At 46.2% G+C, this 27,009-nt stretch overlaps 2 protein-coding genes across 5 annotated transcripts in view; both read right to left on the reverse strand.

Annotated features, from left to right (window-relative positions):
- Positions 1 to 896: 896 nt before the first annotated feature.
- mmaa (metabolism of cobalamin associated A) lies at positions 897 to 16,979 on the reverse strand. Of its 4 annotated transcripts, none has more exons than XM_083655463.1 (7): positions 16,950 to 16,979; positions 15,775 to 16,189; positions 13,256 to 13,378; positions 12,796 to 12,966; positions 10,556 to 10,641; positions 7,159 to 7,308; positions 897 to 2,055 (listed from the first exon to the last, which is right to left on the reverse strand). In XM_083655463.1, exons 2-7 carry the CDS (start codon positions 16,187 to 16,189, stop codon positions 1,756 to 1,758), a joined length of 1,245 nt encoding a protein of 414 aa, XP_083511589.1. In that variant the 5' UTR covers positions 16,950 to 16,979; the 3' UTR covers positions 897 to 1,755. The 4 variants fall into 4 exon arrangements, with proteins under 4 accessions (XP_083511589.1, XP_083511588.1, XP_083511590.1 ...); XM_083655462.1 differs by lacking the exon at positions 16,950 to 16,979 and adding an exon at positions 16,784 to 16,906; XM_083655464.1 differs by lacking the exon at positions 16,950 to 16,979 and adding an exon at positions 16,780 to 16,838.
- Positions 16,980 to 21,494: 4,515 nt separating this feature from the next.
- smad1 (SMAD family member 1) overlaps positions 21,495 to 27,009 on the reverse strand; it is a 24,715-nt gene continuing 19,200 nt past the window's right edge. The window contains exons 4-7 of the mRNA XM_083656270.1: positions 26,304 to 26,420; positions 24,283 to 24,504; positions 23,324 to 23,580; positions 21,495 to 22,532 (exon numbers count right to left, since the gene is read on the reverse strand). Coding sequence (XP_083512396.1) covers positions 22,389 to 22,532; positions 23,324 to 23,580; positions 24,283 to 24,504; positions 26,304 to 26,420 — 740 coding nt within the window. The 3' untranslated portion in view covers positions 21,495 to 22,388. The remainder of the gene's footprint in view (positions 22,533 to 23,323; positions 23,581 to 24,282; positions 24,505 to 26,303; positions 26,421 to 27,009) is intronic.

Here is a 27,009-nt window from a genome sequence, read left to right on the forward strand (position 1 = left end):
TTTGTGTCAGCATGATGGAGGAGAAGGGTGTTACTCAGACCTAATGAATCCATCTGCATTCAAGGGGCATTCCTCCTCCTGTATGCAGGCAGGTCTAGCGTTAGGGGGGAAGGGGGGGGGGGGGGGGTTTCGCCTTGCTCGGTCGCTCTTCCAATGCAGACCCAGTAAAAAATAATCTATGCATTAGTATTGAATTTGTTACGTTTTTGTTCCATGACGTCGTTACAGGCTAGTTTGAAGGTTGCCGCAGCCGTACGGGCATTTTTAACCCGGCTGTCCTGCACTCACGTCATTCCTTTTTGCGTGCAGCATCAGTGAGGCTTGAGAATAGCAGAGGGCTGGCATGGCACAGGGAGGGGGGCGACAGTACAGGAGAGTGGCAGCTGCTGATGTCCTCGCCTCTATGTGACCTGGCACCCTAGACAGCCACAATGGAGAATGGATGGGAAGGGGGGGGGGGTGTTATGCAGGGGGAGGGTGGCTGGCACCAAGAGGCCAGTTATTAGGATAATGAACAGTGATTGAGTGGAATTTGGGAGACCTCTAGTGGTTCAGAGGAGACGGTGCATGGTGAAGGTAATTCTGAAGCTATTTCATAGGGTTGACAGAAATGAAAAGGAACTGAGACGCTGACTCATTCAGAGGATTTCTAACACAGGGGCTTCTGGCTCCAGAATGCACAAATTTAATTATATCTGTAACAGAAATTTCAAGACTAATATTTACAGAGGCAGCGTTCCCCCTTTTTCATATCAAGAGCAAACGCAAGGAGAGAGAGAGAGAAAAAATCCAAATATAGAGACCGATTTAATATTATTGATTTATAATCCATTTATAATTCACATCACTCAATAAATATTTAAAAATTATTCAACTCGGAAACAATAATGGTGAATACTTTTTTTCCCCCACACAACTACCGTATTGATATTCAGAGGAAAATAGTGTTTCTGACTGTATAAGAACAGTTTCCACAGCTGTGCAGAGAGATGTGATACGTAATTGACCGTTACAATCCCAAAGCTCTAAAAACTCATCATCGCTAACGGGTCGAAGGTGTTGTGTTTGAACAGCGAGTGGGCAGGCAAGGACGCCAGTCAAAGCTGTCCGTCACAGAGATGATGCGCTCGCCACCCACGATATGTCACAAAGCAGCACCAGCTTCACCTTCTGCTGAGCCTGTTGGCTACAGCGTTCAGTATTCTGCATCGTCTTTTCCAAATGTAATGATGATACACTCGCAATTCTCAAATGCACCACCAGGCTAATCTCATTAAAACTGTCCTTGTAAACTGTTCTCGTCTAGTTTTCTTGTCTGAGTAAAAAAGAGCTCAATTGTGAAAGTCCCAGACAGTCTCTGGTTTAGAAAACTCAGGGTGATGCCAGGCAACAGTTTAATTACATTTAATATCTGACAGCATTAATTAAACCTTATCTCTCGTTCCAATTAAATGATATTAAGATGTATTTTGCTGTGTACTACTGCCATGTACACGTGAATGTGCCGTGGATGAGAAGTGATCAGTAATCTCCTAATTTGGACTAAGGTAGGTTGAGCTCTTCTCCCTACTGAGTGACGACTTTTATCTCAGCTTTTTGTGTGTTTTTTTTTTACATATGGATTTAGTGTAAAAGATTGTGGCTGCTTCGTTTAGCACTGACCACAGAATCAAGGGCCGATATCGTCACTTTGCCCTGACTTTACTTGGCACTGAGTGGACCTCATCAGCCTCTAGGTGATCCCTCCTTCTCCGCTCACGATGAAGACGACGATGAGGAGGAGAAGGCTTTGAGGAGCAGGTCAGCAGCCAGGCCCGGGGAGATGGCTTCCCTGGTCACCCTGTCCTCCAGGTGGGGGAGCGCCTGTCTGACGGCCGGGTGGCTCTGGAAATGGCGGAGGACGTTCTCCTGGATCAAGCTCCACATCCAGACCTTCTGCTGGGCCCTGCGCCGGCCCTGCAGGGCGCCGCTGGCTGACATGGCGTCCCGGTACGACTCCATCTTGGCCCACAGCTCTGGGATGCCCTCGCCGGTCTGAGAGGAGACGCGCACCACCTGAAGAGGGAGTCAGTGGTCAGTGTGATCACTCTGATATGATCTCTTACTGCAAATAGTCACAAATCCACATGAACTTTGCGAGACTGGTGGTAAATCCCCCGAAAAAATCTTGTTTAAAGAAATCTGACTGCGTTCAGTACAACTCAATATAATAATAATAATCAGCTTTCTGTACAACTCAATCGTTCAGCCTGAAAATCTGACGTGCCACTAGAGGCGCTGTGAGACATTTCCAGCCTCCTGCCTTCTTGAAGCTGGTGATCCACATTGACGCCTGCCCGCTCGTGCCGCTTCCCAGCATTGCACGCTTATGGGCGTGCCTCTTGGATTAACACCGATGATGTTGGACGAATGCTTTCACTCGTGGGCTGTGTCCTTCCCCTCTCCCCTCAAACTTTCTCTTTAACTATGAAAATGGCTGAGCGAAATGTGTTTGTGAAAACATTTGATGCCTACAATAATAATGGATTTACAACAGTTAGTTGAAAAGATCGTATACGAGTGTCGGGAGGCGGCACGCCGCGCTGAACGCACATCATTTGCATAAAGAAGATTGAGAACGACTTTATGCAAATGAAGGAGCGCCTGTCCCGATGCTAGCTTGACCGCCTCGCCCCAGAAGGCATTGCATGCTGTATTGCTACATTCACAATGATTGGGAAGCGTGGAATGGGGGATCTGATGGATCACCATAAGAAGCTCTGCATTGAAAGGTCCCGGGTTTCCTCTGGTTTTCGCAAAATGCTGCATGTCTAACAGGATACATCCATTGAAATAAATGGCTGCCACATGCCAAAACCAACACGTGTATAATCTCTATTCCCTCTTGTTCACACACGAACACTCACACGAAAAGAGATGATTAGTTCAAGAAGTGACTTGAATTCATGGCTGTATCTTATTAAGAGCTTACTGTGGATTCCAAAAGACATCATCAAATTCAGGGTCATTGCTAGTGAAATAATTTAATTCATGCTTGAATTGTTTGATACCAGAGAGATATTGCAGTGGAAAGAAAACACGAATATGCTATGAAACATCCATACAGTATGTTCAAATTATTTAAAGCCATTTAACACGGGGTCTTGATCAAAGGACCTTGGATATAAAAGTGGAAGTACATCAAATTAACAAGATTCCCAAAAGTCCACGTCATTCAGAGGTGGCACATTTAGGAGCCATCAAACGGTTTGTTCAGAGAAAGAGGTGAACCTCCTGCAAATCATCACTTCATCATTCACATGCACTAATGAATCAGAAGGAGAGGAGGGAGTTTGGAGTTCATGAAGAAACCTTGCAGATGTTGCTAATCTTCCACCATCTCCAGATTGGTGAATGTAATTAAATTAAATTAAATTAAATTAAATCTATTAGTTGCAGATAATTTGGCATAAAGTGACAGTTGGTAGAGTTGGATTTGACACCCTGGTACAAATTGGAGACATCTGATGAATCAACAACCAATCATAAGCAAACCTCCAAAATGTATTGGAGGCATCTAATCAAATCATGAGGTCAACTTGTACACATCTTTTTACAAGGACGAGGCAAAACGGGGAAATCAAACTCTCTGAGACTGAATGTACTTTAACTGTATGCAGAGGTGTGACAAAGTCAACTTTGCTCAGTCTCAAGTCAGTCTCAAGTCTAAATGTAGAATGCCAAGTAAAGGCAATAGTCCAGTAGTCCAGTATCAATTTAGTAAAGTTTTTGTCCAGTATGAATTTAAAATCTTAAAGAAAACTAAATATATAGGACTTTTCAATGCAATATAATTTTAAAAACTTAAGTGTAAGTTAATTCAATTCAGTTCAATTCAGTGGTCTGAACCTAAGTCAAGTCAAGTCTCAAGTATCCTCTTCATGCATTAATTTAAAGGTATCAAGCAAAACTGCAAATTATTCTCTTTTCAAGCAAGACATTGACTCAGTAGGCTAGTCAATATTAACTGTGGTAATTGACGGTCTCAAAATCTCTCAAAATCAATTTGCTTATATTAAAGGAACACTCCGCCAATTTTCAACCAGCTTTGTATCATTATAACATTACTAGTATATCAGGAAAATGTTAACAGCTTTGAAGTAATTCATTTAGTTTGACAGTTATTGAGAGTTGATTTGAGTTAAGTTGTGGACCACAGGACCAGTAGTCTCGCTGGCCAGCCTCCTCTCCCTTCCGTCCGAGGAGTCTGGCGCCAAGGAAACAGGCAACAGGGATAAACCCTCCCCTGCTCTACAGCTGCTCTCCCATTGGAGCGACTGTTTCGGTGGCAGCCGGATGTCCGCTCCCAGCTTATTACAAGCTCTGTCATTGGCTCCGACCATGTCAATCAGAGCGGCTTCCTCCTCCCTGTGTGGGTGTCTCCGGGAGTGCCCTGAAATGGTTCACATCCTATCTCTCCGAGAGAAGCTTCTCTGTGGCCGTCGGCCCTTTTACATCTGACCCCGCTCCCCTACCATGTGGCCTATACCCCAGGGTTCTGTTTTAGCCCCGATTTTATGGGCTCTATATATGCTCCCTCTAGGCCTCCTCATCAACAGTTTTAAGGGCATCTGGTTTAAACCAGATAAAATTGAACAAATAAACATCCTTCATGAGTGTCTGTCTGCCATTAAGAACTGGATGGCCAGTAATTTTCTACAACTAAATGCAGACAAGACAGAGGTCCTCATCGTTGCTGCCGACTCCATCGTCTCAAAGGTGGTTAAACACATGGGATCTCTAACCCCCAACATTGGCTCCAGCCTAAGAAACCTCGGTGTCATTTTCGATCAGACCATGCTCCTGGACAGTCATGTAAAATCCCTGACCCGCACATGTTTTTTCCACCTCGGAAATATTGCCAAACTCAGATCCATTGTCTCTCACTCAGAACTGGAATTAGCTGTTCATGGCTTTATTTCATCTTGACTGGACTATTGTAACTCGCTTTTCACCTGCCTCACTAAATCATCTCTGGACCGTCTACAACTGATACAGAACGCTGCTGCCAGGCTGTTAACCCGCTCACGCAAATCCTGACACATCACTTCCATCCTGTTCTCATTGCTCCCTGTGGCTTTCAGGTTTCATTTGAAGGTTCTGGTGACCACTTTTAGGGCTTTGCATGGGGAAGCTCCCTCTTACACCACCGACCTCCTCCAGCCCTATGCTACCAGCCGGTCACTGAGGTCCTCCGACCAGGGGGCTCCTGGTCGTACCCCGGACCAGGCTCAAAACAAAAGGTGACCGCGCTTTTAACACGGTAGCTCCCAAGCTTTGGAACGCTCTCCCCCTGGACCTAAGAGCTTCTGTTCGGCAAGCTTTCGGTTAGAGATGTGTCGCTGTAAATAGTGCCCTGCCACCTCAGTGAAAACAACAACGCTAACTAGCTAGCAAGCTAACGGCAGAAACCGACACACTAGCTCGTTGCTACACGCTGAAAACGGCAAGTTGGATTGTTGAAAACTATTTTCCAAGGGCACTGCCGCTAAGCGCCGCCCATCGCAATCCCACCATGGAGACCTGCGGCGCCAGACTCCTCGGACGGAAGGGAGAGGAGGCTGGCCAGCGAGACTACAGGACCAGTGATGTCGTTCATGCACAAATGATTCACAACTTTACTCAAATCAAGTCTCAATAACTGTCAAACTAAATAAATGACTTCAAAACTGTTTACAGTTTTCTGATATACTACTGATGTTCTAATGATACAAAGCCGGTTGAAAATGTCCCTTTAATTCCCCATTTGTCTGGAATGCACAGTTAGTGGGGGGGGGGGATTGTTAGGGGGGGGGGTTTATAATTTGTGGTCTTTTTTTCTTCTTTCTTTCACAAATCATCCTCAACTTAGGAAAGGAAGGAGCCCGTTGCTTTTTCATGTTCACGTGACACCAGCGGAAACCATTGTAACTCCACCAATATAGAGTTTGATCATAAAGAAAGCCAGGTACACAATCAAAGGGAGAGGTGATGAGGAGAGAGAGAGAGAGAGTGTGTGTGTGTGAGTGTGTGTGTGTGTGTGTGTGTGTGTGTGTGTGTGTGTGTGTGTGTGTGTGTGTGTGTGTGTGTGTGTGTGTGTGTGTGTGTGTGTGTGTGTGTGTGTGTGTGTGCGTGTGTCTGTGTGTTTGTGTGTGTGTAAATTGGAAATAGTGGTCAGGCCTAACCAACAGAGAGACAAAAGAGGGCAAGAAGGAGAAGATAAGGAATAGAGAAAGAAAGTAGGAAAGGAGAAGGACAGCGAGGGACCAGCGTCTCAGCTTTTATGTGTGTGTGCGGGCTTCTAATCAGTAAAATGCATGACACAGCAGCCCAGTATTCAGAGCAGCGGTAGCAGGGGGTGGGGAGGGGGGGAGAGAGAGAGAGAGAGGGGAGGGGGGTGGGGAGGGGGAGAGAGAGAGAGAGAGAGGGGGGAGGGGGAGAGAGAGAGAGAGAGAGAGAGAGGGGAGGGGAGGGGAGGGGGAGAGAGAGAGAGAGGGGAGGGGGAGAGAGAGAGAGAGAGAGAGAGAGAGGGGAGGGGTGTTGCCTGGCAGCCTGCCATGTGGGCAGATGCTGCATTGGGCCAGGGAAACAAAGGGACAAGGCCAGGCAGGCGGGTGAGCTGGGGCGTGTGGGGAGGGGAGGGGGGGGGGGACACTGCAGCACTGAGTCCCTGACGCTATGACATCATCGTCCACCCCTCCTCCCAGGTCAGCTGACCTCGCTGTGGGATGTCTTGTTGGGTCCACTGTGTGTGTGTGTGTGTGTGTGTGTGTGTGTGTGTGTGTGTGTGTGTGTGCGTGCGCGCGCGCGTGTATGTGTTAGAGGGGCAGAGCAATGTTACCTAATGCTTCAGCCCAGCAGGTTAAATGTTGAACACTCCTGACACATCAATTATCCTTGTTTATTGTATCCGATCCATAATCATTATAATCCTAATCAGTCCTTCGTTGACCCAACCTGTTTATGCACGGTTGTTATGCACACAGACAGAGACACACACACACACACACCTTAGGGTTCATACAGACAGAGACACACACACCTTAGGGTTCATACAGACAGAGACACACACACCTTAGGGTTCATACAGACAGAGACACACACACCTTAGGGTTCATACAGACAGAGACACACACACACCTTAGGGTTCCAGGACTTGGACTTCTTCCTGAGCAGCTTGAGTGCGCTGGTGTACTCGGCCTGGATCCTCCTGGCTGGTACCACCAGGTCTCCATCTGACTTGGTCACCACCACCAGGTCCGCCACCTCGATGATGCCCCTCTTGATGCCCTGAGTGGAGATGGTGGGGGTGGGGGGCATTAAGGTTCACAACACTGTGAATACATCTGAAGTCTACACACATAAGCTCATTGAGGCATCTGTGTGTACATACAGAGTGATGGGCGGACGGATGGAAGGAACTATGGATTATTGTTTACTAGAAGGGACTCAACTGACTCAACTCAAGGGATGCAAATGACTTGATTTTTACTTCGGTTTCAAAGTAAATGGGCTTATTTGTGACAGTACGGTAATCATAAAAAAGCAACAATACAGAAGTCCTACAGTGAGAGTCTCTTTTTGTTTGATGTTAGCGGCAATGTGACTTGTTCACGTGCTGCTATTGTCATGACATGACATTATCAGGCTGCCCTGTGCCTGACAGCTGTCTGAGTGTAGGTTCAGTGTATCAGGCTGCCCTGTGCCTGACAGCTGTCTGAGTGTAGGTTCAGTGTATCAGGCTGCCCTGTGCCTGACAGCTGTCTGAGTGTAGGTTCAGTGTATCAGGCTGCCCTGTGCCTGACAGCTGTCTGAGTGTAGGTTCAGTGTATCAGGCTGCCCTGTGCCTGACAGCTGTCTGAGTGTAGGTTCAGTGTATCAGGCTGCCCTGTGCCTGACAGCTGTCTGAGTGTAGGTTCAGTGTATCAGGCTGCCCTGTGCCTGACAGCTGTCTGAGTGTAGGTTCAGTGTATCAGGCTGCCCCGTGCCTGACAGCTGTCTGAGTGTAGGTTCAGTGTATCAGGCTGCCCTGTGCCTGACAGCTGTCTGAGTGTAGGTTCAGTGTATCAGGCTGCCCTGTGCCTGACAGCTGTCTGAGTGTAGGTTCAGTGTATCAGGCTGCCCCGTGCCTGACAGCTGTCTGAGTGTAGGTTCAGTGTATCAGGCTGCCCTGTGCCTGACAGCTGTCTGAGTGTAGGTTCAGTGTATCAGGCTGCCCTGTGCCTGACAGCTGTCTGAGTGTAGGTTCAGTGTATCAGGCTGCCCTGTGCCTGACAGCTGTCTGAGTGTAGGTTCAGTGTATCAGGCTGCCCTGTGCCTGACAGCTGTCTGAGTGTAGGTTCAGTGTATCAGGCTGCCCTGTGCCTGACAGCTGTCTGAGTGTAGGTTCAGTGTATCAGGCTGCCCCGTGCCTGACAGCTGTCTGAGTGTAGGTTCAGTGTATCAGGCTGCCCTGTGCCTGACAGCTGTCTGAGTGTAGGTTCAGTGTATCAGGCTGCCCTGTGCCTGACAGCTGTCTGAGTGTAGGTTCAGTGTATCAGGCTGCCCTGTGCCTGACAGCTGTCTGAGTGTAGGTTCAGTGTATCAGGCTGCCCTGTGCCTGACAGCTGTCTGAGTGTAGGTTCAGTGTGGGTGCACGCACAGTGTTGCCAGATTGGGCCGTTTACGCCAATTGGGCTGTTTTGGGTTGCATCGTGCAGAGAAAGAATGGGCTTGAGGGGTTTATTGAGTCGCTAGTTTCCATTGACCTGCATTTGCTTGGGCAGTTTTGTGTCCGTTTTGGCGGGTTTTGAACAGTCTCAGCTGTATCTGGCAACACTGCGCACACATTTCTGTATCCAGGTGGTGGGTGAACAGTCACGTGGCTGGAGTGGAAGTACTGAATACTTGTTGCATTTCTGAATATTGCTAGTTGTGCCTTTTGTTATTCATGTGTTGTTTTGCTACATTTTAGCCATGTAATTTATTGCCTCAATGCATAGCTGAGTAATTACTGCACTGATATGAACGGTCTGCATTATGGTTTGTCACATTTGCTGCAATGCAGGATGCAGCCTGTAGCACAACTTAACTGTTTGTGCTATTGGGAATACTTTTGCAATCTTAAAAATCACATTCATGCAGTTTACTGATTTGATGCATTTTGATATCCGTAGTGTTTGATGTTTCTATGGCGGTGGGTTTTTCTATATTTTCATTGTAGAAACCAACTGCGACAATAATTCAAACAAAAAGCACGTCAGCTGCCTAATGTCCCACCATAATCACCATGATATATTAATCATAACCAGTTATGCTAATTCGGTTATTAATTGAGCTAATTAATGCATTCATTCGCAATTATTTGTTTGCAGTGCATACTTGTCTTCACATAACTCATTAATATGAACTCCAGATTTTAAAGCAGGGAGTTGCAGTAGTTTGAAGAAAATCTCTTTTTCCTTATTATTATTATGCACATTTATGCAGCAAGATGCTCCCAAATCTAATCAGATCATCTATAGAGGAAGCTGTGGTGTGATATGACCTTTCTATGTTCTCCATGTTTTGCTCTTGAGTTATTGTGTTGACAAGAATGTGTTTACAGACAGTCAGACAGGCAGGCAGGCAGACAGACAGGCAGGCAGGCAGGCAGTCAGGCAGGCAGGCAGGCAGACAGACAGACAGACAGTCAGACAGGCAGGCAGACAGGCAGGCAGAGAGGCAGGCAGGCAGGCAGACAGACAGACAGACAGACAGACAGACAGACAGACAGGCAGGCAGGCAGGCAGGCAGGCAGACAGGCAGGCAGACAGACAGACAGTCAGACAGGCAGGCAGACAGGCAGGCAGAGAGACAGGCAGGCAGGCAGACAGACAGACAGACAGACAGACAGACAGACAGGCAGGCAGGCAGGCAGGCAGGCAGGCAGGCAGGCAGACAGACAGACAGACAGTCAGACAGGCAGGCAGACAGGCAGGCAGAGAGACAGGCAGGCAGGCAGACAGACAGACAGACAGACAGGCAGGCAGGCAGGCAGGCAGACAGACAGACAGACAGGCAGACAGACAGGCAGGCAGACAGGCAGACAGACAGACAGGCAGGCAGGCAGACAGACACAGACAGGCAGACAGACAGACAGACAGGCAGATGTCACCATGACAACATAATGTCCTGCATACCATGGACCCACAGGGACATAATTACATTCTTCAGACAACTGCAATAAAAAGTAATGTGGAATAATCTTCAGTAAGCTGCATCAAATGGATTCCAGCCCTGCTGTTTTGAAAGGACTCATCACTGTGACGGTCCTGGACCAGGCAGAAGCAGATGAGACCAGAGCATCCTTCAATCCTTGCACATCTCATTTCTTCTTCCTTCCAGGTAAACGGTTTCACTGCAATTCTGTTGCGAGGGAACCGTTTGAAACCTAGCTTATTTCCTGTCGGCTACTGTATTATCAAAGACCGCAACAGGAAATAAGCTAGGGTACATTTAGAATGTTTAGGTTGTCAGGTTGTCTATACAGATGAAAACATCACTTTTGTTCACTGACCTGGAGTTCATCGCCCCCTGCTGGTGGAATCAGCAACACAAACATGTCCACCATGTCAGCCACCGCAAACTCTGACTGGCCCACACCTGGGAACAAAGACACACGTTATTGTCAGTGCTAACAATATGACACACCAGCTCAAAGACCAACATGATGTTGACAGACAACAAGTGAGACAAAATCCACAAGTACAAAGAAACCTCAAACTGTGATGAATCCATCAAGCCTTTTTTTAAATACTAGAGTTACACTGCAGGTTCAGGGCAGAACTGAATTGGGGGGGGGGGGGGGGGGGGGTTATGTATGTTTTCCATCTAGGCAGAAGTCACAAGGAATTGGCATGTTGGGATGGGACATAACAAGGGTCAGGTCAAGTCAAAGTTGATAGCACATGGTTGATCATAGTGCTGAACAGGTTGACAGAAACAGTTTTAATAAAGAATAATAAAGCAAACAATAGACATAATAAAAGAGTTAGGCACAATAAAAAATGGGGTTGGAGGTGTCAAGCTCAACTTGAATCGAACGCTAACGAGAATCGAACGCCAGCAAGAAGAGATGAGTCTTCAGCAGCGACTTAAACATTTAGTTTATGATTATTGTTAGAATAAATTCCAGGCACTGGGATGCAACCATGGTGTCCTAGGAACAGAAAACAGGATTTGGGGGGGGGGGGGGGTACCACTGTAACATGCTGTCACTTTTGTGGTGGTACTTTTGCTTGTAATTTTTGATGTTCACATGTGTCTTACCTACAGTCTCTACCAGCACTATGTCATATCCCAGTGTCTTACCTACAGTCTCTACCAGCACTATGTCATATCCCAGTGTCTTACCTACAGTCTCTACCAGCACTATGTCATATCCCAGTGTCTTACCTACAGTCTCTACCAACACTATGTCATATCCCAGTGTCTTACCTACAGTCTCTACCAGCACTATGTATCCCAGTGTCTTACCTACAGTCTCTACCAGCACTATGTCATATCCCAGTGTCTTACCTACAGTCTCTACCAACACTATGTCATATCCCAGTGTCTTACCTACAGTCTCTACCAGCACTATGTATCCCAGTGTCTTACCTACAGTCTCTACCAGCACTATGTCGTATCCCAGTGTCTTACCTACAGTCTCTACCAACACTATGTCATATCCCAGTGTCTTACCTACAGTCTCTACCAGCACTATGTCATATCCCAGTGTCTTACCTACAGTCTCTACCAGCACTATGTATCCCAGTGTCTTACCTACAGTCTCTACCAGCACTATGTCATATCCCAGTGTCTTACCTACAGTCTGTACCAGCACTATGTCATATCCCAGTGTCTTACCTACAGTCTCTACCAGCACTATGTCATATCCCAGTGTCTTACCTACAGTCTCTACCAGCACTATGTATCCCAGTGTCTTACCTACAGTCTCTACCAGCACTATGTCATATCCCAGTGTCTTACCTACAGTCTGTACCAGCACTATGTCATATCCCAGTGTCTTACCTACAGTCTCTACCAGCACTATGTCATATCCCAGTGTCTTACCTACAGTCTCTACCAGCACTATGTCATATCCCAGTGTCTTACCTACAGTCTCTACCAGCACTATGTATCCCAGTGTCTTACCTACAGTCTCTACCAGCACTATGTCATATCCCAGTGTCTTACCTACAGTCTCTACCAGCACTATGTCATATCCCAGTGTCTTACCTACAGTCTCTACCAGCACTATGTCATATCCCAGTGTCTTACCTACAGTCTCTACCAGCACTATGTCATATCCCAGTGTCTTACCTACAGTCTCTACCAGCACTATGTCATATCCCAGTGTCTTACCTACAGTCTCTACCAGCACTATGTATCCCAGTGTCTTACCTACAGTCTCTACCAACACTATGTCATATCCCAGTGTCTTACCTACAGTCTCTACCAGCACTATGTCATATCCCAGTGTCTTACCTACAGTCTCTACCAGCACTATGTCATATCCCAGTGTCTTACCTACAGTCTCTACCAGCACTATGTCATATCCCAGTGTCTTACCTACAGTCTCTACCAGCACTATGTATCCCAGTGTCTTACCTACAGTCTCTACCAACACTATGTCATATCCCAGTGTCTTACCTACAGTCTCTACCAGCACTATGTCATATCCCAGTGTCTTACCTACAGTCTCTACCAGCACTATGTATCCCAGTGTCTTACCTACAGTCTCTACCAACACTATGTCATATCCCAGTGTCTTACCTACAGTCTCTACCAGCACTATGTCATATCCGGCCCCCTCACAGAGGACAATGGCCTCATTAGTGGTCCTGGTGACTCCGCCCAGTGTCCCAGAGGTTGGGGACGGCCTGATGAAGGCATTCATGTCTCTGGAGAGCTCGGTCATACGAGTCTTATCGCCCATCAAAGACCCTGGAACAAGAAGGATGATATACTGTATATAGTAGGTAAGAGCAGCTACACTATTCATTACTGTAACTGTGCCACTGCAGCATGTACTGACAGATGATGATGGTGGCAGGCAGCATCAAGCATGGGAACATCACTGAAATTAAAAGATGAGAGAATCCTGCTTGAAGCGCCCTTAGGAATCAAACTATACTTATCCATTTAGATCTATTATGTTATACTTTGTAAAGCATCCATTTGTCATCCCAATGACTAATCTATATCTTATGCTGATGATGTATGTATGTCTGACCTCCTGTAGTGCAGGAGGATGGGTCCACAGCCAGTACTGACACTTTGTGTCCGCGTCCTGTCAGCATCTTCCCCACCACCTCGATGAAGGAGGACTTCCCTGCTCCCGGAGGACCAGACAGACCTACGGAATCCACAAACGGCTCCAATCAGCAACAAATCTCCCTCCCCCCAATATTTTATTTTCAGTCTTCAGAATATCAAAAACAAACAAACTCAGACATAGGGTGGAAAAACCCCCAAAAACATACAAATATATCAACATTTCAATGTTACAACATGGTGCTACCAGCTGCGAGAGGTGTCTATGTGCTTCTAAGAAATGTTGTGCATGGGATCCCACGCAAGGGGTTCATGAAAAACCAGCCGGGCAGATCTCAGCCGTCGCCCCTATAACCTCTTCAAGGTAGGCCAAAAACAGGTCCCAGATAACTGACATTTTTTTAAGTGAGTTGGTCCGCAGGAACCTGAGTGTGTCCATTCGTATAACGGAGATCATGTCTGCCAACCACGGCAGAAAAGGAGGAGGAGAGGGGGACTTCCATTCCTGCAGAATGAGTTTCTTGCCAACAATAGTCCCCTGTGTCAGAGACTGTTGCACAGCTGTAAGAAAGTTCAGAGAGGACTCGAGTAGCCGAAGATAGCGAGTTCTGCCTCCGGCTGAAGGGTTATTTTGTAGGCTTTAGAGCACCAGTCAAATATTATTTTACTTTTAACTGAGCAGAGTTGTACCACGGACATGCTCCTATCACATATAATGTCAGATAAGTCAACGCCAAGTTCCCCCTGCCACTCCTCTCTAATCCTCGCAGTTGTCAAACAGACATACAAATCTAGAACTGAGGTGCTTGGAGTGAGGAGGGCTCATCAGCAACAAATCTTACTTCTTCTTTTCGTCCCTTCGAACACAGTTCTTTGCAGTTCTTTGGGGATCTAGGGTAGAAGCGTTCATGTCGCGATCGCCGTCAGGAAATACTTGGTATTCCCTGCGAATTCTACCAATTTGTGCACGTGCGGACAACAACAGCGTTTGTTACTGCTAGCAAACAAGGTAATGCGAAACTGCTTTTCATCTGCCCTGTTGATGTCCTCCTTGTGCTTTATGGGCAATTGTGCATGTAGTTAAGCATCGAACTAGTATGTCTATGTTTTGTAAGTTTAACTTTACATATCTTGCACTGCACAGTCATTTTGTGGTGTTTCTCAAAATACTTCCAAATATTACTCTTATGCGGCGCCCTGCTGCCTAGCTGTATCACCAGATCCACGTGGGGGTTGGGCGAGTCCCCGAACAGCTGAAACGTTACTCGAGTACTAACGTTACAAACGAGTACCTGAGTAACCGAGTACTCCGGCCCATCCCTAGTATTTACATCCAAATAGGTGAACGTGTAGGAATTACATTTTAAGGGAGCAAAATTACATTTAAAGGGACCAAAATAATTGGACAAACTAACAATCATCCAATCGTCCAAATGAGTTCTGAAGTATTTGGCTGAATATGAGCAGATAATAGTGTCCAAAACATCCTGCTGCTGTTGTCATAGCCACATCATCAATAAATGGAAGGGAATCAGTTCTATGAACAGTCATACATGCCCACGCGTGGACATGTATGACTGTCAATTTCCATTGACAGCCATACATGCCCAGCTGTCAATGGAACTGGTTCTCTTGTATGTATTGATGATGCAACTGCTGACAACAGCAGCAGAATAAATTCTGAAGTGTTTCGGACAATATTACCTTCTCATTTTCAGCCAAATGCTTCAGAACTCATTTGTACGATTGGATGATTATGTTAGTTTGTCCAATTATTTTGGTCCCTTAAATTTTTTACATTTTGGTCCTTTAAAATGTAATGTAATTCCTACACCGTTCACCTGATTTGGATGTAAATACCCCCAAAGTAAAGTTGGAATTCTGCAGTTAAAGCACATTGTTTGATTGTTTCATTTCAAGTCCATTGTGTTGGTGTACAGAGCCAAAATGATGAAGATTGTGTCCAAATATACCTAACTGTATGTATGAGGCCACTGCAATTAAATTTTCAATCTAATTGTTAATCTAGTTGTGTAGAAGCTACACAACTACACAGACAGACAAGTAGAATGACTTACAAAACATCAAAAAAGGTCATCCACTCCTTCAGATAGATCCATCTTTCAATATGATGAAACAAACATGGCACTTAGATTGGATATATCAGATTGCTGATATATTTTATCTGGGTATTTTGACTTTTTCGGCATGACAGAATATCGGCACAAACAAATCAGATTTCTGCAGCTTCACCACAAAAATATCACCATCAGTCTATAGCCTACACCACAGCCTTATTACTAATCATCATACAGGCAGGAGATCAATCAAGAGAATACAGATATATCCTCTACAGCTGACAAAACCAAGTCCCACTTTGTACACATGAACCAGTTGATGTGGCATCATGGTCTTAGCTCACATGCCCAGCTGAATACAGAAACCCTGTAGCCATTTAACCCCAGAGCGACCACACACCTACTCTGAAGGCCAGCGGCTTCCCTCCGTTGCGCTCCTCCTGCTCCCTCCTGTAGGCCAGCACCCTCTGCAGCAGCACCTGGGCCAGCTCCTTCTTCCTGGGATGCTGCGTCTCCACCAGGGTGATGGACTCGGCCAGAGATGCCCGCTGACCCTGGATCAGCCCACAGTACAATTTGTTCAGCAGCCTCTTCTCAGGCTCGCTCAGGTCCTGCAGGTGCTGGCTGAGCGCCGCCTCGGTGCTCACAGCCCGCCAGTCACGCCCAGGGGTCCCATACCGGCTGTGAGGACCAGAGAGGAGCCCTCTGCGGAGGCACTGAGTCCTGCTGACCGAGGGCAAGGCCAATGAATGGGGGGTCAGGTAGCGGAGCAGGGAGAGGCCGGACCGTCCCATCGTATGGTACACCTGGGTCATCTAAGAGGAGAAACGGGATGGTTTAAAACAACATGTATCAGTTGTTGTTGTGTTTTCCATTAGCTAAACTGCTACTGAATATTTCAGAAGAATGAATTTGAGTAATATGCAGCCTGCCTTAGAAGATATTTCCAGGGCAGTGTTACACCAACATCTGTGACAACCAAAATAGGTGACCAGTGACCAGTGACCACATCGGTTCTTATGGGGAAAGAATCAATTATTTCACTATTTCTGACAGCTGTCATCCGAATATGTGACCACAATGTACTCTAGCCATTTACCCCGGCTAGCGGGGTATGTAGCCACTAGCCAGCATTATAAGCAAGCACCTTCTGCGGTCACACATTTCGAATAGACCGTTTTGGTGACCTGCCCTGATCCATTTCACACCTCCTGCCTAAACCTAAACCAATCTAAAAAACAACAACAACAACACTGCAGGTCACAGAATTTGATGGGCATGCTTTTTGTATACATTTTTTCTATTATTTCTCTTTTATACCCAACCCAAGATAACACAGTAGTTTAGCTCTGCTTCACAGCCAACTGCTGAATACAAACTGCTTTAGAAAACTTGCCACACTCACTCACTGTTTATGACAAGAGCGTGCACCCATCTGCGTCTAAATCCTCCTCTACGTTAGGCAGCATCGATACAACTTTACCCCATAATGAGACTACAGGTATTATCTTAAAAAGCAGTGTTTAGATAGCTGACATTTCAGATAAAATGTAAGCGTTCAAGCTGACCTCCTACCAGTTTAATTCATTCTCTTCCTTATTCCGGTCACGTGTGGCACCGCCCCCTCTTCGCCGCTCGCAAATTTCGAAACGTTGCGCCAGTCGGAGAAAAACAACTTTATAAAACATGTCTAAAATTAAATGTACATAAGCGTGCAGCAAAACGTCTGCGTGATTTGTGAACTACCGGTATGTGGGGGGAATGACCACTGAAAATGAAAAAGTGAATGCACTGGAACGACGGTAGCCCACTTTATCCACTAGATGGCAGCAAATGTAAATCTTTCCAAAGCCGCCTTGAAGCCTGAAACACAATAGTAGTAGTAGCCTAACCTAACTAGTAGTAGTCTCCTGAGCTAGCTCATGTAGCCAGCCACACAGCTTTAGACTAGTGCTGGGGTCATCCCTAGTGCTTCTCGTGGGGTCTGCGGACCCCCTAGGGGTCCTCGAAGGGGTTCTAGTGGGTCCCCAGCAAAAAAGGGCAAAGTTTTGTTTTCACTAGAATTCCAACCATAAAACAATACAGAATGAAATCCATCAAGAAACTTACTCTTGCTACAATGGGCCCCAATGCAAGATGGTCAAAGTGGGCCCTGCCCATCACAATGTAAAACAGACCCCTGTGATATACTTGACCAAATCTGGTGTCGGAGCAGCATAACAGATGGGAACATATTCAGTGGGGACGCACTTTCTGTAGCTACATTTTATATTCTCTTGAATAGTTTTTCACTAGACACACAGGATAGGCTTATTAAGGGTCGATGTACTCAGGACAAGCTGGGATCACTGTTTCAAGAAGTCCAGAAACAGTCAAGGTCACTTCTCACACCACAGCCTGAGAAAAAGCTGCTGGCAGAAAATCGCAGAAGATAACCATGGAGGCGAATAAACTGCACACAACTGAGATCAATCTTCTTTATAACATTATAGTACTGTATTATGTTTGTGGACTCCTAATTTACCAGATTCCCTGGCAACCTGGAAATTCCACGACAGCACCTTGACACTATATCGGCTATGTAAAATAGTATGTAAAACTGTTTTATTTTATTGTTATTTATTTGGTGAATGATGTATGTGACACCATGGAGCAGATGCAGTGGCTCATTGAGTACGAATACGATATAGTGCGGGGCGGGCCCCAATGCAACCACATTACCTGCATTTATGCTAGTTACGCCTCTGATTCATACCTAATGGCAATTTGGAAGTCTCCAAACCCCTTGGCTTGTTTGTCTGTGGGATGTGGGAGGAAACCAGATGACCTGAAGGAAACCCACACAGAAACAAACTACACACAGAACATAGTGTATATATGCACACACATGCGCGTGCAATTACCCAATGTTTTCTTTCTTTCCTAATACACCTTACTTGCTTATAACTGGTCCAGTGCTGTCACAATGGAGTGTCTGATTAAAACATGGATTTTAGGGGATTAAAATTAATTTTATTGCAGTTACAGTTGCAAGCAAAACCCTCATTAGTGTTTTGCCTTTTCGACACAAAATGGCCCCCGTGAAAAGGGTCTATTGTTGTGACCTTCAACTCTGTACCCCAACCATGCTTTAAGACCCCCTACACACACATTCCTTGATTGATGTTGACAATACCATGAGTGTATACAGTTGTTGTTTTTTAGCATGGGTTGTCCCAACAATAATGGACACACACACACACACACACATGCACACGCACACACATACACAGGCACGTGCATACATAGACATCAAAGGGGGCTTGAGCCCCTGCCTTTTTTTCAGTCTGTAAAAAGTGCCCTTTCCTGACCATGAATGCAGCATTTCTAATGGTGCTTTGTATGGAAATTGCCCTTTCCATGCCGTCACTGAAGGCAGCATTCAAAGAGAAATGCCTTTTCCGAGCTCTCTTGGCCTTGAATGCACCATTTCTAATGGTGCAATGGGGGCACGGTGGTGGCGCAGTCGGTAGCGCTGTCGCCTCACAGCTAGAAGGTCCTGAGTTCGATTCTCGCCTGGGACGCTGGGAGTTGTGTCTCCCCCATATCTTCAGTGCCTACTGCCCAGGTGGGTTATCTCATCCAAAGGGCCTTTCTGTGTGGAGTTTGCATGTTCTCCCCGTGCTCCCCAGGGGGTTCCTCCGTACATAACCCCCCACTAAAAACATGCAGAAGATCGTCATCCGACCAGTGACGACAACATCCGAAGTTGGTCCCTGGGCGCTGGAAAGAAAAAGCGACCACTGCTCCTGGCCTGCCCCCCCCGGAGGAAAGGACAAGCCAGGATGGGTCAAATGCAGAGGACAAATTTCACCGGCCACCGTCAGCATGAGTGTGGTTGTGGCCGCATGCATGTGTTGGTGTGTGACTGTGTGACAATAAAAGACGGGCTTGTCCGTCACTAACTGTGTTTTAACTAATAGGCCTCTGCATGGACCAGTGTTTTTCTAAGCCGCCCCTGAAGGCAGCAGCCCAAAAACCGCACGTGGCTTGCCCATTGACTGTTGAGAGCGAGACGGCCCGTCCCCGCCCACTCCAACAGTGCGCACTCAGCCACATGCAGACTGAACGACAGCAGCACAGGCGCACACTGACAGATATATCAGTCAACGTGAATCAGGTATGTATGTTTGTCAAAGCAAAGAATTATACAGAGAGCCACCCCCCCACAACCACAAGGGAGAAAAGGAGCAAATAAATATTGATGCTTAAATGATTTCACAACAGTATTGCAACAGCATGCAACTTTTATATACTAATATTATTCAGTTTGTGGAGTTATTTTTCTGTGACAAGTATCATCCTAAAATGAGATATTCCTCTAAATCTGAATATTTAAAATGAGTTATTCCCCTAAATTGGCCTTCAAATTGCCTGAAATTTCCGCCGCCGCACCTCCGGACGGCCCCACTGAAAGCTCCGGACGGCGGCATTTCTGCGCCGAAGTGCCCTTTTAAGAATTTGAGCCCCTGCCCCTCTAATGTTTTCTGCACATCCCTGCACATACACACACACACACACGCACACACACAGGACAGACGTTGCAAGTGATGAAACAAATTTATTGAATCTTCCAGTAGAGACTTGATATTCATGGAATAAAACTGCTTTTCTGGGAGTTCTACTGAGCAAAAACAGAGGAGGAAACAAACAAAAAAACAAAGAGGCAATGTGTGAAAGTGCAGACAAATGAAACAGAAAACATGTTCAAAATACAAAAAGAATATAAAGAATATAACAATTTAATAGCAAATAGGATTGCTCAAAGCATAAAAGAATTGAATGGCAAAATCTGCATTTTATATATAAAAAAAATTATTAGGACCATCAGTAACTGATAGCTACCCTTTTTTCAGTCAACAATTTAAAAATTTTGAATGCTCAGGCAAAAACATGTCCCCCCCACCCCACAACAGTCTTTTAGCAAGTTTTGCTGAGTCAATGAAATAAGAGAATGAAGCACAGCCACTGAAATATTTATATCCTCAATGTGACTCTGTATTTGACACGTTTTATTTTGCTGTAGCATATACAGCAAGGGACAAACTGAACTGCACTTGTATTTGCCTCTGCTTCGTGTCATTTTCAGCTACCAGCCTTACATGTGTAACACTACACTAACCAAACTACGCTTTGCAAAACCAGACTGCACAGCACGTACTCTAATGGTGAATATACCTAAACACTATTCATTTTTTCTTAAAATTCAGTTGAACACAGGTGGAACACAACATGAGCAACATTTAAACATTTGTCTTTTTTTCTGAAAATGCCCTTTTAGTGCCATGCCCCACACTAAACCCCACTGTAAGCTTTTAGTGCCATGTCCCCCTAAACCCCACTGAAAGCTTTTAGTGCCATGCCCCACACTAAACCCCACTGTAAGCTTTTAGTGCCATGTCCCCCTAAACCCCACTGAAAGCTTTTAGTGCCATGCCCCACTAAACCTCACTGAAAGCTTTTAGTGCCATGCCCCACACTAAACCTCACTGAAAGCTTTTAGTGCCATGCCCCACACTAAACCCCACTGAAAGCTTTTAGTGCCATGCCCCACACTAAACCCCACTGTAAGCTTTTAGTGCCATGTCCCCCTAAACCCCACTGAAAGCTTTTAGTGCCATGCCCCACACTAAACCTCACTGAAAGCTTTTAGTGCCATGCCCCACACTAAACCTCACTAAAAGCGTTTAGTGCCATGCCCCACACTAAACCTCACTGAAAGCTTTTAGTGCCATGTCCCACACTAAACCTCACTGAAAGCTTTTAGTGCCATGCCCCACACTAAACCTCACTGAAAGCTTTTAGTGCCATGTCCCACACTAAACCCCACTGAAAGCTTTTAGTGCCATGCCCCACACTAAACCCCACTGAAAGCTTTTAGTGCCATGCCCCACACTAAACCCCACTGAAAGCTTTTAGTGCCATGCCCCACACTAAACCCCACTGAAAGCTTTTAGTGCCATGTCCCCCTAAACCCCACTGAAAGCTTTTAGTGCCATGCCCCACACTAAACCTCACTGAAAGCTTTTAGTGCCATGTCCCCCTAAACCCCACTGAAAGCTTTTAGTGACATGTCCCACACTAAACCCCACTGAAAACTTTTAGTGCCATGTCCCACACTAAACCTCACTGAAAGCTTTTAGTGCCATGTCCCCCTAAACCCCACTGAAAACTTTTAGTGCCATGCCCCACACTAAACCCCACTGAAAGCTCTCAGACGCGCCCTAGTTTTGCCCTCCTGTTATTTTTCAAGATTTGCGACATGGGATTTCCTTTAGAGTTTCGCTGCTTTATTTTGCTAGCGCTGCCAAAAAGAACACTTCCGGGAGACATTTAATCCTCCTGATCTCTGGGTCTGGAGATGATTGAACATGTTCAGTCATACTGGTCATCCTCCCAGCCCCTGCTAATTCTGCACACGTCCGTTAGTACATTTCATGCCGACACCATCGCAGTCGGTCGGCAGACAGCAGGCGCAGTCAGATCTAGCAGGCGACTGCAATTTAGGCGACCTGGAATGTCCTGTGATCATTGTAACGACACATGTAAATCTGGACTTGCGAGGGAATCCTAAGAGGCAAACTAGGTATGAGAGGGAACAATAGAATCATGAAAAAGAGACACTGTGGGAGAATACTTGCGTCATGATGAGTGTGATGGTCTAATTATTACAGTTGGTCACAAAGATCAAGTATCTTCCAGTTGCATCATGCTCACTTTGCTTACCCCTCTCCCAGTCTGTAAATGTGCCCAATTCAGACATCCTTCAAGTAGAGTACAAACCAACCCATACAGCAACCTGCCCAACCCAACTGGTCCCAGATCAGCTTGTGCTTCAGCCAAAACCTCTATCAATTATTGGAAAAAGCAGATTGACTAAAGCCCGCGCCGGTCTCGGACCAGCTAACCCCTGTTCTCGCTACTTGAACCAAAATGCTGGGGTGCGGACAGCCACGGGGCTGAGGACAGTTTAGTCTAGGAAACGGAGGAGATGGGGTTGTGGGGCGAGCCCATCTGGGTTAGCACCTTGTCCAGCCACTGCAGCGGGCCGTGCAGGTGGATCTCGATCCAGCAAGGCGTGCTGGTCACGTCCTGACGGTGGTACTCTGCACCCCAGCCCTGGAACACGGAAAAACACCTCATTTTAGATGATCATAGTAAGAGTCTGATCACAAGTATGAGGGATGGGACGATATGCTTCTCTCACCATGATATTCGATAAGCGATATGGGGTTCATGATTTGATACAACCACAATATGCTGTAATAAACAAACGTTCAATAACAATGTAGTATGACTGTGCAGAAATATGTTTAGTCTGAGCCACAGATCTTTCTCGTGTTGCCATTGACTTGCTAGAATGTGAACAATTTAAAAATGTCATTACAATGTGAAAATAGTATAATTGGATGGAGAACTTGAGACGTTATCTAATTTGTGATTACTACAGCAGAATAGTTTTGTACATTTTTATACTTCATATAAATTCAAGATTCAAGATTTTTATTGTCACTCCGTAGTACAAGTACACACGTGTGAAATTCTTATGCTGTGGGCTCCGTTCAAAATTAAATTAAATTCATTCAAATTCATATTTTCTAGTACTATTCTGTTTTCCCCCCTTACTGCTAATAGTACTGTCTGCTTGAATATGCTTATTGCCTATTGTCTATTGCTTGTGTCTGTATATTGCACTGGTTGCCACTACTGTTACTTTACTGTTTAGTTTGCCTGCTATTTGGACCACACCAACGCACCGAGCTAGATTCCTCATATGTGCATATCTGTATGTAGCTAATATCGCACTTCTTTTTTCTGCCCCACATGCGAATTTCGATATGTTGTCCCGTCCCTATCGAGTGTATTTCTGTCCTCCTCATCTGTAAGCTTCTTCCATGCGATCAGGTTACCTTGACGAAGCTCATGCGGATGGTGCACATCTTGGTGAGCTCATAGACGGCCTCAAAGCCGTGGTTGACGGACTGGGCCAGCAGCTCGGCAAACTCCTGGTTGTTGAAGATCTTCAGGCTGCAGCCGCTGGGGATCTTGCACACGGTGGTGGGATGGAACCCGTGGTGGTAGTTACAGTTGCGACTCTGGACGAAGATGCTGCTGTCACTCAGGCATTCTGCATACACCTCCCCGCCCACGTAATACAAATGGACACCTGGGAGGAAACGGAAGAGCATGACGGGGCGTTAGATTTATACAAGCGCTGAGGTCAGGGCTCTTCCATATCCTGCTCTCTGTCTGTCTGGCACTTCCGTGAAAACAACCGACGACCACAAATCATCAATGTGGTCAAAATCTAGAATCAATAGACTACTATAAATGTTGACTCAGTTTGTTGTTAGTGTTCTGCACGCCTCTTCATCCCAATGCCTAAACATCTATTGACGACGTGCATTGATCTTGTCTTGTCTGTGTGCTGCAGCCCATCGACGGGCGCTCGCCTACCCAGGGTTCCCCCACACCTTCTTAAACATCAAATTCAAGGACTTTCCATTACCAATTCCCTCAAATTCAGGGAGCCAACACGGCATAGTTTGAGACAGGGATCAAGATTCATTACTGTTACAACAACGAGAATGTTTATAATGAGAGCTAGCAGGCTTTAGAGAAGCTCACAGACAACAGTTAAAAAAAGAGGCTTGAAGGTGTGAACACTTGTCAACTGTGCTGTGTGTTACACAAAATCCCAATTTCTGTTCTTGCACAAAATACATCAATTCAAACACTTGCAATGACCCATGTCTATTTATGACTACCTGTATTTTCAAAAAACTTTCAAGGCCTTGATTTTTCTTCTTCTCAAATTCACAAACTATCGAGGATTTCAAAGAGCCGTGGGAACCCTGTCCTACCGTACCTTTGCCGATGTGCCGCCGGGTGTTCTCGATGGTGGAGTTGCGGTTGACGTTGGAGAGCAGGCCGAGGCAGAAGCGGTTGCGGTTGTTGGAGGGGTCTGTGAAGCCGTCGACCAGCACGCTGGTGGAGGACGCCTGGAATGCCTCCCCCACGCGGTTGTTCAGCTCGTAGTAAACAATGGAGCACCAGTGCTTGGGCTCCTCATAGGCCACGGGCTGCACATCTGCACAGGAAACACATCAATAGGTTACAGGGGTGAGAGGAGTACAATGCAACTCTTTTTTTGTTTGATCTTAAAGCCACCTAAGATAAATTGACGGGAGCCATAGATGACTGCTGAGGCTTTAGCTATAGATTTTATTCATCCGCAAAAAAACTAATTCTTCCAAATTGTCCCCTGTAGCCCATAACGATGATTTGAATAAACTTAAAGGACCCACTGGCTACATTTGTATACGTTTGCCCCAGACCAAAATCAATGCGGAGCAATCTTACGGCAAACTCCTCCAGATTGTCTGCGGTCTGGTCTGTGTGCCAGCCCTTTATTGAGCCTGGTATCTCGGGTGAAGCCGGTGCCAGCTGGCCTCACCCTCTCTGGGGGAGGAATAAATCATGTTTATCTAAAGCGCATACTTCTCCCAAGCTTCCTCTGTAGCGTGGCACTGGCTAGCAGGTGTGTTTTGTCTGCCCGGGTTCCCAGAAGCGCCCTACAATGGAAACCCGCTCCCGCGTACAGGATGCAGCTTGTGGAAAAAGAACTTAAAAACTCCCCAAACTCCCACTTCCAGCACGCATTTCAACAGCTCTTCCCACCACCTCTGTCACTGTGCGCGGGTGGGATGGTGTTCCCGATCCCCGGGCCTTGACTGCACGTGATAAAAACAAATAGAAAGCTTCACTGGGGGTCAGGTGTGGAGAGACTGGAAGTCTGCAAGTCCAGTTTTGTATTCCGATGTGACATGAGATTCTAATTTAATCAAAACTAATTGAATTGGAATCGCCCCCACAGTGTATTAGAGCACCCCCCCCCCCATTGCTAGTTTTCTGGGGGAGGATGCAACTGTTAAATCAGTCAGTGTGACACAAAAGACAGAGATCTGCTCCACTCTACCACCTCATGTGGGTTAGCTCGCCTTGCCAAAACAAAAACTGTCTATCCAATTCAGACTGAAAGCATCAGTTGCACACAGTTGCTTCAGGGAAATTAAGACATATTTGATGGACGTTTAGACCACAAGAGGCTTTCAGATGTATCACAGCCAGGTCATATTTTGTTTTATTTGTGTGGCCCTTCTTCTTATCCCTACAGTGGGTATAAAGACTATACAATCATCCAATACATGTACATGTCTTTCGTATGGTTTATTACCTATTCACGAACGCACCGTTTCAGATGTGTGCGGTAAAGCCTGTCAAAACCACAAACACTGAGATAGCAATTATTGCAGCACATTTCAGATCTGGAAGTTGGAGGTAATTAGCAAAGCTGATGGTTAACGAGGTTCAAGTCATTACCACCAGTGGAGATGACATAAGCCCCAGGTTTTACAGGGCTCATAAAAGCTGCTGTGAGTGCCGTCTTAATTGGCTGAGGCTTTGAACTTCCCCTGGGGTTGCACCCATAGACAGCGCCTCGCTGTAACCCAAGCAAATCCCTTCCACGCTCCTGTTGAAGTTGTCCACAACTGCACGAGACAAGACACGGTCTGACCAACTCGACTGACGTTTTTCCCAGTCGTATTTGGGATGCATGTGCGCTTAAACTTGTGTGACCCGCAGCAGCAGAAACGCATTCAAAAACAGTTCCCAGAAATCGTTGCACCTGCAGCACAAGCAGGAGCAGGTGCAGACAGCTCTGTGTGGATTTTAGCACAGTGAGACACATGGGAGCAATACTGCTGTGGGACACAGTGTGTGTGTGTGTGTGTGTGTGTGTGTGTGTGTGTGTGTGTGTGTGTGTGTGTGTGTGTGTGTGTGTGTGTGTGTGTGTGAGAGAGAGAGAGTTAATATCGCCATGGATACCTGGCCTGTTGTTACCCTCTACAGGCAAGGGCGGAGCCAGGAGGGTGGTGTCCATAGGCTGAGGGCAGTCCTGAGTCATCTGCTCCTCTGGGGGCATGTAGGCTGGAGGGGGCGTCTCTGCATCGGGGGAGAGGACAGAGGAGAGGAGATGTTGTTGAGTATGGAGGAGACAGGAGGGCGTCGCGCCAGTACAGGAGCAACTAGTTCACTGTAGGGATGCAATGATTATAGATTTTGATGATGGTATGATTATACTATAGTCTGAGAAAAAAAATCATGCTTTCACAATTAATATGCATTAATTTATTTCACAACACTATGGATAATTCACGGCGATCTCTCCCATGTGTTAGTAGATTGGTTAAAGAGATACTAAACCCCAAACCTAAATGTTTGAAGCCTCACACAAGATGGTGTTCGGGGGTTTGTGATGTCACCACCTGTTGTACTATGTGTAGAGGGTGACGTTACAGACCCCCGGAGCCAGCCAATGGGGGGAGGTTCAGTTCAGAGCAGGAGGTCCAGTTCAACTTTTCAACATTGGGTGTCAGACTTCACCAAACATTTAGGTGGGGTTTAGCTATTCTTTAACTACATCTCCCATACACCCTAGGGCAGGGATACTCAACTTGCTTTGAGGGGGGCCACTTTCGGGAAATGATAGAAGGCAAGGGGCCAGTTAATAAACAAACAATATACATTTTTC

The sequence above is a fragment of the Poromitra crassiceps genome (assembly GCF_964638095.1).
Source record: "Poromitra crassiceps genome assembly, chromosome: 19".
NCBI lineage: Eukaryota > Metazoa > Chordata > Actinopteri > Beryciformes > Melamphaidae > Poromitra > Poromitra crassiceps.

Excerpts from the sequence above, each read along its gene's own strand:
- mmaa (XM_083655463.1), bottom strand. The coding sequence starts at position 16,189 with ATGACCCAGGTGTACCATACGATGGGACGGTCCGGCCTCTCCCTGCTC. Across the intron at positions 7,309-10,555 it reads CAGGGGGCGATGAACTCCAG|GGCATCAAGAGGGGCATCAT; the intron begins GTCAGTGAACAA and ends ATCTCCACTCAG. Across the intron at positions 2,056-7,158 it reads CCAAGTCCTGGAACCCTAAG|GTGGTGCGCGTCTCCTCTCA; the intron begins GTGTGTGTGTGT and ends CTCCCTCTTCAG.